The sequence below is a fragment of the Pleuronectes platessa genome, chromosome 18, assembly GCF_947347685.1.
Source record: "Pleuronectes platessa chromosome 18, fPlePla1.1, whole genome shotgun sequence".
NCBI classification, from domain to species: domain Eukaryota; kingdom Metazoa; phylum Chordata; class Actinopteri; order Pleuronectiformes; family Pleuronectidae; genus Pleuronectes; species Pleuronectes platessa.
Genome location: NC_070643.1, coordinates 6,029,880 through 6,043,955, shown reverse-complemented (window position 1 = coordinate 6,043,955; position 14,076 = coordinate 6,029,880). Strand labels below are relative to the sequence as shown.

Below are 14,076 nucleotides of genomic sequence, written 5' to 3'. Positions count from 1 at the left end.
ATCTCATTGTGCACATTACAGAAAGAGTTTATTTAGATGATTGTTGTATCAAAATAACAATCAACATTCCTTACAAAGTAAGAATGCTCAGCAGGCGTGAGAGGTAAAATCTACAGTAGCTGCGCAGGACAAAACTAATAAATAAAACATGATTAATTAATCCAAGGGACATTTAGGATGACTTTACAAAGATTACCTTAATGGTTGCAAATGCCTAATTTTAAGTTTTTTGTTACTGTAACTGTTTTTAGGAGCCATTCTCAGCGCTTACTTAACTATTATCATGGTCGGAGGAGGAAACGCAGAACTAGGACACTAGTTTCTGCAACTGAATCTTGAAACAAATATAGACGGAGTCAGATTAAGACCATCACAATCTAATCAGTCAAAAAAGTTCATATTAATCTTTCGTAGAAAGAATTCGACAGCAGCGTTTCCAAATCAAAACTGTCAGTTATATTAACATTCATACAATTTCTTGTTGATAAAAAAACCCCCACAGAGATAACATATTATTTATGGTTGATTTTAAACCACATATACAAAAGAGTAAATGTTGTTGTGTACAAATTAACAATTAAAGTCAGACCCATTTTAAAGGTTCAGTTTGTAAAATTTAATGACATCTAGGGATGAAGTTGCATGCTGCAGCTGAATACCCCTCACATCACCCTCCCCTTCCAAACCTTAACAAATAGAGCATGTAGCAGACTTCAGCTGTCCTAAAAACTCAAAGTTGTTTAGTTTGTCCAGCTTGGCCTACGTAGAGTAGCATGTAAATATAAAGTATTTAAATATAAAGGCCCCATTCTAGGCCAAAGAAAACAACAATTCGTACAATATAGGTGAAACACACTGGTGAAAACATCAGTTTGTTCAGGTATATTTTTTATTCAATTTCTGCTAACTAAATCTTACACACTGAACCTTTAAGTCCTCGCTCCTTAATGGGAAAAAACTGAATGCTTTAAGTTGCTAAATTAAAATGTTTTTTTTTTTTTGTTCCGCGGCTTGTGTTTCTCCTGACCGGACGTGACTAAACTGAAAGAACTGAAAGTAGATCAACTGATGCAACAGTCAGCACAGTGATTCACACATTTGCATAATCAAAAAATAAACTGTACACTTTAGCTAATAAGCCCTTAATGAAGCATTCACACTTTTTTAATCAAGGCAAAACATGAAAATGAAAACAAAAAGCAGTCCCTTCTTCACATCTTTTGCTTGTTATCAAACAGCTGATGTGTTTCCTCAGCGGCGGACTTTCTCGCACGTAATGAGGTATTCCGGAAAAGCCTGCGTGTCGTTGAAGATGACAAACATCGTCGGTTTGGTGAGGTTGTCAGTCACGCTGTCGTATCTGAGGGGAATATTGTCGCTCTCCTTTAACGGGGCGGTCTTCATTGAAGAGCAACCTTTAGTATAGTCCCCCGTTAGAACCTTCGACACGAAAATAAACTTGCGTCCGTCTTTGTTTGGGGGTGAATATCGATCCTCAACTGACAGGGCAGAGTCGACAGCAAAATAAACCCCCTTACCGTAGACGGTGGCTGTGAGGAGAAACCAGGATGGCAGAGATTAGTAAAATACATCAGACAAACTGTGTCAGAAAGCAGAACAGAGTCAATAAACTAAACATACCATTCTTTCCACAGAAGCTTCTGTTGAATCCATGAACACATATCTCCTTCACGCTATCCTCACTTGTGCCGTGGTAAAGAGTCCGTTCTACTTCTGGGTAGGTGGCCCGCTGCACTATGCTCGCCTTCTTCAACTTGAACTGATTGCAGAGCAGGCGATTCATGAGCTTCTCCACCTGGAGAAAAAAAAACGTCCATGTTATTAGTGACTCGCCAACTCATTTGCTTAAACACGTGTGGGGTATTTTCTCACCTGTATGATTCTGATCTTGCTATGGTATCCTTGGATGGTCTCGTAGAAGTTCTTCACCACATTCTGAAATTCATCCGATTCCTCATCGACTTTGTAGGATTCAGGCATGCATGACATCAGAGAATATTCCTCTTCTGTAACAAAGGAATCAAATTTTACAGGAGATTTAGTTTCTTTTACCCCCTTATATAATTTATAGACACAGACAATATGCGAAGAAGTATGTCAACGAATAGCACTGCTATGTAGATAAGTAATAAGCACAAATATACTGTAAATAAAAAGTAGCTTAAGACTTACTTATAGCCAGCAAACTAGCGCAATGAAATTACAGTATATAGGCTACCAAAAGCTAATGTAGTAATTTCAACTTTTCAATAATCCAACATGTCTGGAACCTGTGGAACAGCCACGGTTCTGCTGCGGAGCTGCCACTGCTAGTGAGTGAGTGAGTGAGTGAGTGAGTGAGTGAGAGAGAGAGACTATTGCCCTCAGCTCAACTTCATTACAACTACAGTACTTTCTTGTATAAAAGCAGTCATACAGTATGAAGCTGTGCATATTGTGCTCCTGCAAATATTTCACTATAAAAACCTTTTAAGAACAAATGAATGGATTCAGTTTGGCATTTTTCGGACTATTTCGCTGTGAACTGTTTGTAGACGGAAAAAAAATTCAGCTAGACGTATGTTTAGAAGAGCAGCGCGGCTGATATCTATGATTGTGTGATATCTGGTGCAGCCTGATTGAATTTAAGGAGACTGATGGGATTTGGTGGAGGTATGCGCTCTACTGAGTGACATTCGAGTCACGCCTGTAAAGTATGTTATGAAGGTAGAAGCCTTGTATCAGTGTTAGCTAGCTATGCTACATTTTGTCACTTTTGGGCTCCATTCAGAGAGCATAATTTTTCAAAATACTGAAAGCACGAGACAACTTAAGTTCCATTTACCTGGTATTTCCTCTGGCATATCCCCCGAAATGAGCAGTTTCCTTGAGATTTTCACAGATTTCTCTGAAGCTATGTTGCATTCCTCCATCTTTTCAAAGTTGATAACGTGAGGCTGATTGTCCAGTAAGATGTCAAGTTTTTTCAGCTTCATCCTCCAGGCGTTCTCGATGAATACTGTGGCATCATCTGAGTATGGAGTTGTGTCTGAGGAGGCTTGATCATGTACCACCCACTGCACAGTCCTCAGGATTTCCTGCCTGGGTACAGAATTGTCGACTCTCTCCAGAAGCAACTTCACATCCCCCACTCCAGCAGGCTGAAAGTGCTGGAATCCAGAAACGGTGATTATGGTCCCCTGAACTTGGATCTCGACTGCATGCTTCCTCTTGATCATCTCCAAACACTTCCAGTGGTACTCAGTCATGTTCCCCATGCTCCTGCACTCGAGTTTCTCCTCCATCTGTTTCTGAATGACCCTCTTCCCAAAGGCGATTTCCACTCGAGTCAGATCAGAGATATAACCTGCAAACACAACTAACTGGATGGTGTTGGCTGCCTTGATGGTTTCCTGTAAAGCCTCATTGATGTCCTTCTTCTTATGATTCAATTTGGGTTGGGGGCTCCTTTCAGCACCCCTAGAAGAGGCTTCAGGGACGATCATGCTCCTGGACAGCTCAATGGCTTTTTGCAGCTGTTCATCATCATCATCCAGGTACAACTGACTTGACTCCATTGAGTACTGGATGGCTAAAGACAGCTGGGCTTCCTCTTTTAGATCACGAGAAAGACCCTCGGCTAACCCACTCGCATTGTTTCCTTCTGCTGAGGACTGGGAACCATCTCCGGCCATCGTCGGCTCCTCTGCTGTGTACAGGTCTACATCATCCATGTCTGAATTCTCTTCAACTCTTCCATCAATGGCGGAGAAGATTTTCTTTGCCTCCTCTAAAAGGTCTACAAAGAAGCAACCAGAGTGTTTGAAACTGCACAGGAATATGAGAAGTTATATTATAAAAGACAGACGTTACCTTCGTCTGGAGTTTGCATTGAATCTGCTTGTAACTCATCCACAGACCCTCTCTGAAAGTTTCTGTGCGACATCATCTGCCATGCAGCATCAAAAATGTCCTGGAATACAAGATAATTATGTGAATACTGCAGAACAACCTGAGTTACCTCAATATTTATGCTGAATTTCTGATTCTTACTTAGTGTTGCACTAATTATACATGTAATAAATATATCTATGAATATTCTAAATGTAGTTAATTAACTATTTATTGAAAATATTTTTGCTGAATGTTTCTTATTAGTTTTCTTTTATAAGGGGAACAAAAGGAAGGAAACACATTATGTGCTACATTTTGGACTCAAGGAGAGTAATTAAACTGAATAATGGAAGGATTTGGTATTTGTGCAAAAGGTCATCTGCTCAAAAAACCTTTGGTGAAACAAGGTGTTGCTGAAACAGAGACAGAATAAAATTGTTTTGTAAATTTCTTGTAAAAACTTTACATGCATCCTCACACATGATGGAGTTCAAGAGTTACTATAAGGATCAGAATTAGTTATGGCTTTATAAAGCAACACAGTGTCACTAAAGGATTACATTGACATTTTAAGAAATGCATATTGCCTCGCTGAATTTGTAGCATAGATCTTGGCAATAAAACAACATTTATAAGTTGATATATTATTATTTTAATCTATAGCGATATAACAAATGTTTAAAACATATTGGTCAGTGATCGATGTAAGAGTTTATTTTCTTCGATACTGAATCGCAAAAACATTTTTCATGTATCCGTATTTTACTCGAGTAGATTTATAATTCAGGTACTTTTCACTTTTACTCCACTACATATATCAGAAAGTATCTGTACTTTCTACTCGACTGCATTATTTACAATGCACATTGTTACTTGTTTACATTGTTTTACTTTTTTTTTTTTAAGTAAGCATTAATGAGAGGAGAGTTGGTCCACTGATTCAATCCGATCGGACAGGGAACATCAGACCTCCTGCAGCAGCAGCACTCACTGGGGAAGAAACATCGCCAAGACTCATAGGCCATAATGATGTTATACACCATTGCATTATTGAATAGGATACACTCAGTAATTGCTTCTACTTTTAAAACTTTAAAAGCCACTAAATACTTTTACTTAATAAGAAAAGTTCAACTTTTGAGTACTTCCTGCATCACTGACATGGAGACATTGCTTATGCTTTGTTCAAGTACAGTGAGGATGGATTGATTCAGACCAAAAGAAAAATCATTTTTGTTGTATTTAAATAGAGCTCTTAGAGGCCTCTGTTGATTTTAGGGGGTAAAAAACTCCTAAATGTTGGTCCATTTACTATATGTGTTTAATTGTTTCCATTGTTTAGAGACTATAGTTGGAAATAAGCTGGTAGCTACAATTGGTCGAAACTAGGGTTGCGCAGTAGAACAATATCAATAATTATCGTAACATATTATAAATAAAAAGCTATATAATATACTACAGTATATGCAAACGTATTGATGTGTTGCTGTACAAGCACAGTGATGAGGTTTAACAAATCTATGATCTACTTCAGATTTATAATTTATTTTAGGTGTTTATCAAATATTTGCCAGTCTCTTCTAATAAAGACAAGTTTAAAAACACAATTCAGGAGGAAGAAAATCAGTCTTTAAACTTTAAAGAAATAATAATGTGATTTGTGATAACTAGGGAATGTGAAATATTAGAGCTGCATTTCATAGCTTCAAAAACACAGGAGAACGCAGAGGCTGACAAAACTTCAGCTCTGTTGCATCATTATATTACCTGGCCAGGCATGGGCACCCAGGGCGTGCACTGTGGTTCGATGTTCACCTCAAACTTCCTCTCCATTTCACTCAGAAGGCTCTGACAATCTGCTTCATGTAAAAACCTGGTAACTCCTGGAGCTTCTATTGGGATGGCTTTGGTACAGATGGAGGAGACCACGCTTTGCAGCACCTCCTCAGCCATTTGGCAAGTGGCAGGATGGCCATAAATCTGTCAGGTATGAAACAGAAGCTGCTTTACAAATGCATGAAGCTTAAGAGGATTCAAACCAAATAAACAATCAATCACCAATGATATTAACACTACTGCCGTCCAAAATCTCTGCTGATACATGTTAGGGTTGTATGGAATATGCGATCGCTGCTGGTCAGAGCCATCAGCGATTGATAATGGCTTTGCCAATATTAGGAATATATTTTGCATGTTTTCCCATTCCCATTTAGAATTATTAGTATTGCCTAGAATTTAATAAATGTTATGTTTAGTTTGCCCTACTTTATGGATTCAATTTGGCTCCACTTCCACAGTCCGCATACACATAAGCGTCACTAACAGGCGCGCAGCACACCTTCACCCACCCACCAAAAGACTGGCACAGGCAAAGAACTGTGCCGTAAATAAGCACATGCTGTCTGCACTAATTGAGGCCACACTGTGTTGGAAATGTTTGCAATTAATAGACAATAACAAATATTGCGCCCAGCACACTAGGCAAAGCGTGATTAAATGTCCATTAAATGCACAAGGAGCCGGACTGTGTGCATTAGGTAGTATTCAAGTGACAGGATGCACCTGGCATCTGGTACTTCCTTTATCCTTCCCTTGAAGGATCTCAATCTTTCACCCATTCCAAAAAATATTGAATTTCTGAGGATAAACTTAGGAAAGCTTAAAAGTATAACAAAATTCTGATTATCCCACGCACACACCCAGTAGGCTTCATCTCAATCTTTACATGTTGTCAGATGCGCCAGGAACCATAGGGCCTACTGCGGAGTTAGGCTCCCTGTGCACTGGACATTCAGCCGCTCTTTGCCTGGTGTGCTGTGGCATACAACGAGAAGGGCACATCATTTGAATTATCTAGTAATTATAAATGTATCCGCCGCACTGTGGCCTCAATCAGTGTCAGTGCAGACTGTGTGTCAAACTAAAGCCCCTTGTAGAGGCTACATTACTAATTACCAAATTGTCTTCTTCTTCAGACGTATAAAAAAAATATGCCTCCATACTGCTCATGTGGCATCCAAGCGTCCCATTTACTTCAATTGTATTGAATTCGGCTTCAACGCTGTTTACCCCTGTTTTGTGGATTCAAACACTAAAATGTTTCCTGTGGTGCGTTTAATATACAAAGTGTATGCAAAGACTTTAATTATGCAAATAGACGAAGGCTTTAAAATGTTTAAACTTGAGCAAAACATTTGCATGATGGGATCACGGAAAACCCATTAGAGATCATATTCCGTATATGTCACAGAGAATTTAGAAATGTAGGCTAAAGTTTTTGTCACACGGATGATTATACAATACCACTTCTAAACGGATGTAACCAAAAAGGGAAGGACTTGGAGAAAAGTCCACAAAACAATAGGAATTCCAGGTCGGTTCTACAAAGAAAAGCTGCTTATAGACAGACATTCAACAGACATGTCCAACAGATTTAGCACTTAATATTTACTACTAAGCAAGTATGTAATATTTACTTCTAAGTAAGTAAATGTTAATGTTATTATCCTGATGAACAACTTACCTTTAAACCACAGGCGTCTTCGGCCTCTAGCGGAAAGATGGAAACTTGGTCCATGTCAGCCAACAGCTGATGACAATGGTTCTGGATGTATTTCAGTGCGCCTGGCTTCATAGTGATCACTGTCTCCCTTTCAATGGGTGTAGAAAGAAATTGCAGGATTGCAGCTCTCTTCTCGCTCTCCATCCCTTTCAGTGTCAACACATCAATATTCCCTCCTTGCTCCGACGCCTTAACAGAAGAGAAGTCCAGGGCCTGCAGGAACTCAGACCACTCTCTGCAATATAACATGCATTCATGTTCTGTGCCCAATGGCATGCTGAAGTGACACATCTGGGACGTTAAAAAGCTACACGCCTGGTGAGCCGAGTTCTGGGAAAGCGATGTTACCACGACTTTAGAATCTGATACAGAGTAAATAGTGGGTGACATGGTTTGATTGATGGTTTGTAGCAGTCGCTCTTTCACTTCTTTTCTTGCAAGGAACTGAGCCTTTTCTGGCTCGAGGGTGAAATCAGCTTCACCCATATTGCCGAGAAAGTCCGTAATGGTTTGTTTGATCTGATCCAACTTTTGATTGTCACTTCCTTCAATGAGAATGCCGTCGTCTTTTACCTCGATGGTAAAATCCGGGTAAGCCTTGACAATGTCCTGTGAAAGGGGGCTAAATTTAAGCAAAGCTAATTTCACTGGGTCAGCAAAAGCAATATGGCTCGATAGTGTTACCACATCCTCAGGTTTGTCATCTATAGCTTCCTCTGCTGTGTCCTGTACCGCCGCAGCAAGAAGCTCAGAGGTTTGCTCAGAAGAAGACTGACTGTCACCGTTGGTCTGCATCTGAATCTCACCGAGGTCCTCCGAGTTTCCCTCAGTCATAGGTTGGCTTCCACTTCCAGCGTTCTGTGATGTTGCTTCTGTCGGTTGAAGGAAGTCGAAGTACGGCCTCACTAAGAGTTCGGCACCCTCCAGTTTGTGTTGTTGATCCAGGACAGGACCCAAAGCTGTGGCAAGAATAACAGTTTGTTTGCTTGTTGAGGAAACTGCAACAGCATGCGCTTAAACGGCCCAAAGACTTACCTTCGTGGTTGAAGAAAGACACCTTTGCTGTCCCCTCCGATAGCATGGTGACGTCCCTCACCCTCTGATCGCCACCTCGCTTGCTCTCAAAGTACAGCATGAGCAGGTCTTGCGTGGTGCCAGGGTGCAGCTTCTCCACTAAAACAGAGTCTGTTTGCTCAGTCTGTTCGAGTGTTACCTTAGCCCCATCCAGTGTCCGCCTGGAGACCCTCGCGGAGAGGGTTTGGAAATCTGTGCAATAAAAACATACACATGAAAATGACAATTTGAACATTTGGACAGATGTAAAAAAACATCCTTTATCATCTTTGGGCGTTTTATAGACCTTTATCCAAGGGTTGGTTGAGGTGAATGAGGATAAAATCTCTCCCCGATAAGGGATACAGTTGGTAGTCATTCACATTCAACCCCATCAAGTTCTCCACATAGAGCTCTATTATCTCATTGTCGGTGTTGGGCTTTATCCCCCGCAGCAACAGTCTGCATTGGTCCTTTGTGGCAGGCTTTCTCACGCTCAGCTCAACATTATGCAGAACGTGGTTCCCTTTAGACAGCACTTCGGCTGCAGCTGTCAACATGATCAGAGCAGAAATAATGGAATTAACATTCGGCATATAAATAACACACTAGAATAGCACCCAGTCCGACAGTCCAATTTAATTAAATTGAGCTGCACAAAATTTCACACTCATACATGTACATACAAGTCCCCAAAATATACTATTGTTTTTCATTAAGATCTCTGCATGTTGACGTTGTGCCCCTCCTTCCTACTCCCAATGGATTGGACACATCATGTTTGTGATGAATTTAGAAAAAAATCTGCTTCACTACCCTGGATCAGAGAGACAATTTTACAATTTGTGGCACCCTTTCCTGACATTTGAAAAAACCCTACAGTCATTTTTAAGTAGCTACCTTTTCTCTTCTCTTTTCACCTTATTCCTTGTCTTATTTATTTGTTCATTGTTATTTTATTCTCATTATTTCCTGACTAATCTTTTATGTATGTTGCCATTAAGGTATACCCAATACATTGCCTCTGCTTTGTTGTCAAAACTTTAACTTGGGTATCCAAAGTCTAGGTTGTTTGAATGTGTGCTTGCTCTCAGTTTAACTTGTGGACATACTCTGAGTGTTCCCCTGAACAGATTGTTTTTTTACACTGTTGACAATCAATTAAAAACAATCTTGAGCTAATTTCAAAGGCAAACAAATCACAAATATATACCATAAATGAATATACGTTTCTACTTGCCTGCTGCGTCTTCAAACACCAATGTGGCACCGTCGCCCTTTTTTTCCACGGAGACGAGTGGGCCTCCCCCCGAGCGGCGCCTATTCTCAAAGTACAGATACAGCAGCTCCTCGTCCACTCCTTCAGGCAGCAGCAGCACCTCCACCGTCCTCTCCTCCAGGCTTTCAGCTTGCATCCTGAAAATAGCACAAACGTACACCCGCTCTTAATCAGTCAGTGTTCCAGGTCATTGTTTTCTAAATGTGAAACCTGACCTGAAGTTTTTTTTTTACACAAGATGTTACTTTGCTTTTCGAGGAATATTCTAACAACCCATTATACTTTTAAAATAATAATTCCGGGCATCCTTAAACATGTGGGGAAAAAGCCCATTATGTATAGTCCAGGTCTGAGTCTATCAGTGTTTTTGCATGTGCAGGAGTTTCCTGGTTTTGAGTTTTATCCTGGATCCTGTACTATGAAGCAAAAGCAGTAAATGGTCTGTATTTATATAGCGCTTGTCTAGTTTTGATGACCCCTAAAATTGCTTTACAGTTTTTGCCAATCAACCATTTAAACAAACATTCTTTCAGTGCATCTTGCTTAAGGACACTTCAGCATGCGAAATGGGGAAGACTGGGAATCAAAACCTCTGACTTTCGGTCTGGTGGACTTTTGCCCTCTGATGGACTACTGACCTGCCCAGGAAGTACCCAGCCTCTAACTCATGGAGTGTTTTTTGTCTAATGACTAAGCTATTATGTCCATGTGATACAAAAAACAATAGTTGAGTAATGTCAGATTGTTTGTAAGGGAGAGGAGAGAAGTAGTTGATGTCTGATGAGGTCAACATCCCCGAGACGTTCATTAAACATCATGGGAAATGATTAAGAGTGTGTATGAATCATTTTCTCTAATGGAGGACATCGAAGGATTTGGTTATTATTATTATATTAACATTTGTTTATTTAACTGGCTAATGTGAAATCTTTCTTTAATATAAATCTTTGATCGCACACCAAGGTGTTCAGGTACTTTCGTGTCTTCAGGTATGTGTCCAGGATATGGCGTTTACTTACATACAAAAAAAAAACACAACTTGCATTCCCCCCCAGCCTGATCACAGTCAGGATACTTTATTTTAATTTGTTGATGTTACTTACTGTACATAATCCTTTTACTGAGTTAATCTTATAGTGGTAATTTGCTGCTCATGCAAACTTTAAGCCACACATGGGGTACAATGTTTTCTTCACATGCGAGTGGGGACAGTAAAGTGTGCTCGTCGTGATTATGGCCTACACAGCAGTGTAGTAGCGCTGCTGCCTCACAGGAAGCTCGGCTACAGTGTGTCTGGAACCAAATTCACTTCTGGAAACATTGAGGCTAACAGGTTCAGACTGCGGCCTCCAGTTTGTTGTTGTCTCTGCTGCGCAGTTCCACACAAGTTCACGTCAGTCGCAGCTCTGTCAGTTCAAGTAGAAAGTGAAACCAAGAGCCACCGTTGCCGTGAAGACACCGGAGCGGAGACATTGGTTTATTTCGCATCGATAGAAGCAGGAGAATAGAGGAGACGGTGTTGGACTCACCTGTGCTACGAAGAACACATCAGCTCGTCAACTCGTCACTTCGGAGGGTTCGTCCACAGACAGACACACGACTTCCGGGTTGTGGTGCGCGCTCACGGCTGCGATGACTTCTGCCTGCGCGCCGAGAAGCGGGAGCGCGCACAGCTTTGACGGAAGGACGCGCCTAGACGTAAAGGGAGCGTCCTTCATCTTTCTGATCTCATAATAATCTCTTTGGCAACGTACTGCTCAAAAACGATATGATCTCGTTTGTTTGTGTTTATTAATTATGATTAATGTTAACATGATTGTTGTTCGGGAATGTTTAGAGTCATCAATGATTTATGATTAATTTGCATCCCCTCATCCAATCATTTCAGACTTACTTTTAGTCATAAAGATGCTGCATGAAGAACCGGATGAGGAAAATGAGGAGGCATTTCTTGGTCTCGAATCTGAGTCGGGAATCTCTGATGATATGCCCTTCTTGTTTGGCAATTTGTCTTCAAAGTAAAAGCACAGTTTGTTTTGGAATGTGCTTTATAATGAGTTAAATTGCAGAGATTTTATTTTGAAAGGTTGTGAATTTCCTCTTGAAGATGGTGTTGATTTACTTCTGAAATAGCTGACATGCAATGTATTAAACAGAAGTTCAGTAAATCATTCAAATGTTACACTTGAACAGTAATAAAGCAAATTAAGTTTCACTTTGTGTAAAATATTGACTATAAAATGTTGAACCAGGTAGAAAGAAAACAAAGTTTTGAAACTTCACTTCAACACTGACCCACTGAACAGTCGCCATCACCATTTACATTGTGCTCCCCCACTCATACAACTACACTCAGTACTTACCTACTACACATATATGCATATTATTTAATTTAATATTCCCACTCCTTCACCCTGTAAACTGCTGCTAGCCCTTCATTTAAATATAATTTGTTGTACTATGTTATATGTTAAATATTATATGTTATATGTTATATGTTATATTTTATATGTTATATGTTATATGTTATATGTTACTTTGTTATATGTTATATGTTATTTTTTTATCTTGTATTAGCCGTCTACTGCGTATATTCTGCCTGCCAGGTCATAAGAATTTCACTGCTCTGATGACGCTAAGTTATTTGGTCCATGTGACAATAAACTTTTATTTGATTTGATTTGATTTGATTTGGACCAAAGACTGGTCACAGTGTCCAGCACAAAAACAATGTAGAACTGTTTGAGGAGGACTCACTACTGACAAGGAATAATTCTGCTGGTTTAAGTTAGAACTTTGAACGGTCAGGATATTAAAAAAGGGTTTAAAAGTTTAAACACTATTATTACAGAATGTGAGTGCTGACTCAGCAACCTCACTAAATACAATCATTGGTAAAAATGAACGAGTTTCGTCCACAGCAGTCGCAAAACGCCCGTACTGTGAAGCCGAGTTGTTAAAAGCAGAAATAATGTGTAGCAGCATTAAGGTCCAGTACTTCAGGGATAACAACTGTAGCTTGCTTAGATAATCTCATTCAATCTTCAGAAGACTACACTTTTTTTTTTAAATATCATCCTGTTGAAACATAGTCAAACATTTATCATTTATACCATATACTAGATCCCAATGGCATGTGGTTATGATGTGATAATTAATTATGTTGTTTCTTTATGCAAAACACAGACTTTTTTAATTAAATGAAAAACTGCTGGTATTGACACACTTTCATCAAATCTTTCAACCCACATATTACTGACTTACAACCACAAAGAGAAGAGGACTCACTAAATCTGTTTGACAATGCTCCTGATTTCATAATTTCATAATTTAAAAACATCGGAAATAATAGAAATGAATCAAGTACCTGTGAGGATAAACAGAAAATTCCCAGTAGTGAAAAGCAGAAATAAGTTCAAGGATATGGGTATATTTCAGAAACAGGTATCTACCACATTTCTCTTCAAATGAGGCACATATTTCAATTTAATTCTTATTTTGGATTTGTTCAGTGTAATAAAGACTAATTAATTAACTCTTTCACCAATTTCTAATATCCTTCCTGTGAAACAATTTTTTTGGGGGGAAGCATTTTTTACTTTGCTCAGCATTAGAGTAACTATGCATCTCAATGACACCCTGCCTCTGCAGGATTTGCAAGAATTTTGCGAAATATTTTGTTAATAATTTATTGAGCTCCTTGTCATTTCTACACATCGTATTTTACAGTATTGTGCAAATCAACGGATAACTGAATTACTGAATAATGCAAGGTTTTCATTATCCATCTCTCTGACACAAGACAGAACCAAGGAGCAAGTCAGTCACCTTAACGTCTTCAGACTACAGAACAAAGAAAAACAGAAAATCTATATGTGGCAACCTAAGCTGGAAAGAAAAAGCAGGTCAAATGCAACGGGGTTTGTTATTATGTTCAATCATTAAAAAAATTGAATACCGTTTCTGAAGTGTTAATATTAAGTCTCACATCATCTCTCAAAGGATAAATCAAGTGACGTTAATGCTGATGACCGTTCCTGTCCAGTAGGTGACAGTATCCCCTTCAGAAGAAACTGTTAATGCAGACAGCGTGGCTGAACGATTTTGAACTCTACAAACAGTGTGGCTTCTATATTTATCAACCTGCTCTCACAGGGAGAGGGGAAAAGAACATGAAGACAGTGACTGGGCTAAGTCCCATTATGAAACAAGGCACATGGAGCAAATCATAGTCTATTAGATATAGATATAGCGTCGCCTGATGGATCTGAAACAATATGTACGATAT

At 39.4% G+C, this 14,076-nt stretch overlaps 1 protein-coding gene across 2 annotated transcripts; it reads right to left on the bottom strand.

Annotated features, from left to right (window-relative positions):
- Window positions 1-3: 3 nt before the first annotated feature.
- parp10 (poly(ADP-ribose) polymerase family member 10) lies at window positions 4-11,450 on the bottom strand. 2 transcript variants are annotated; one of them, XM_053447400.1, is made up of 12 exons: window positions 11,318-11,450; window positions 9,750-9,925; window positions 8,817-9,059; window positions 8,492-8,722; window positions 8,141-8,415; window positions 7,418-8,065; window positions 5,662-5,874; window positions 3,874-3,973; window positions 2,846-3,799; window positions 1,894-2,027; window positions 1,642-1,816; window positions 4-1,550 (listed from the first exon to the last, which is right to left on the bottom strand). In XM_053447400.1, the coding sequence occupies exons 2-12, from the start codon at window positions 9,922-9,924 to the stop codon at window positions 1,252-1,254; spliced, it is 3,447 nt and encodes a 1,148-aa protein (XP_053303375.1). In that variant the 5' UTR covers window position 9,925; window positions 11,318-11,450; the 3' UTR covers window positions 4-1,251. The 2 variants fall into 2 exon arrangements, with proteins under 2 accessions (XP_053303375.1, XP_053303374.1); XM_053447399.1 differs by having other exon boundaries at window positions 7,418-8,415.
- Between the last annotated feature and the right edge of the window lie 2,626 nt (window positions 11,451-14,076).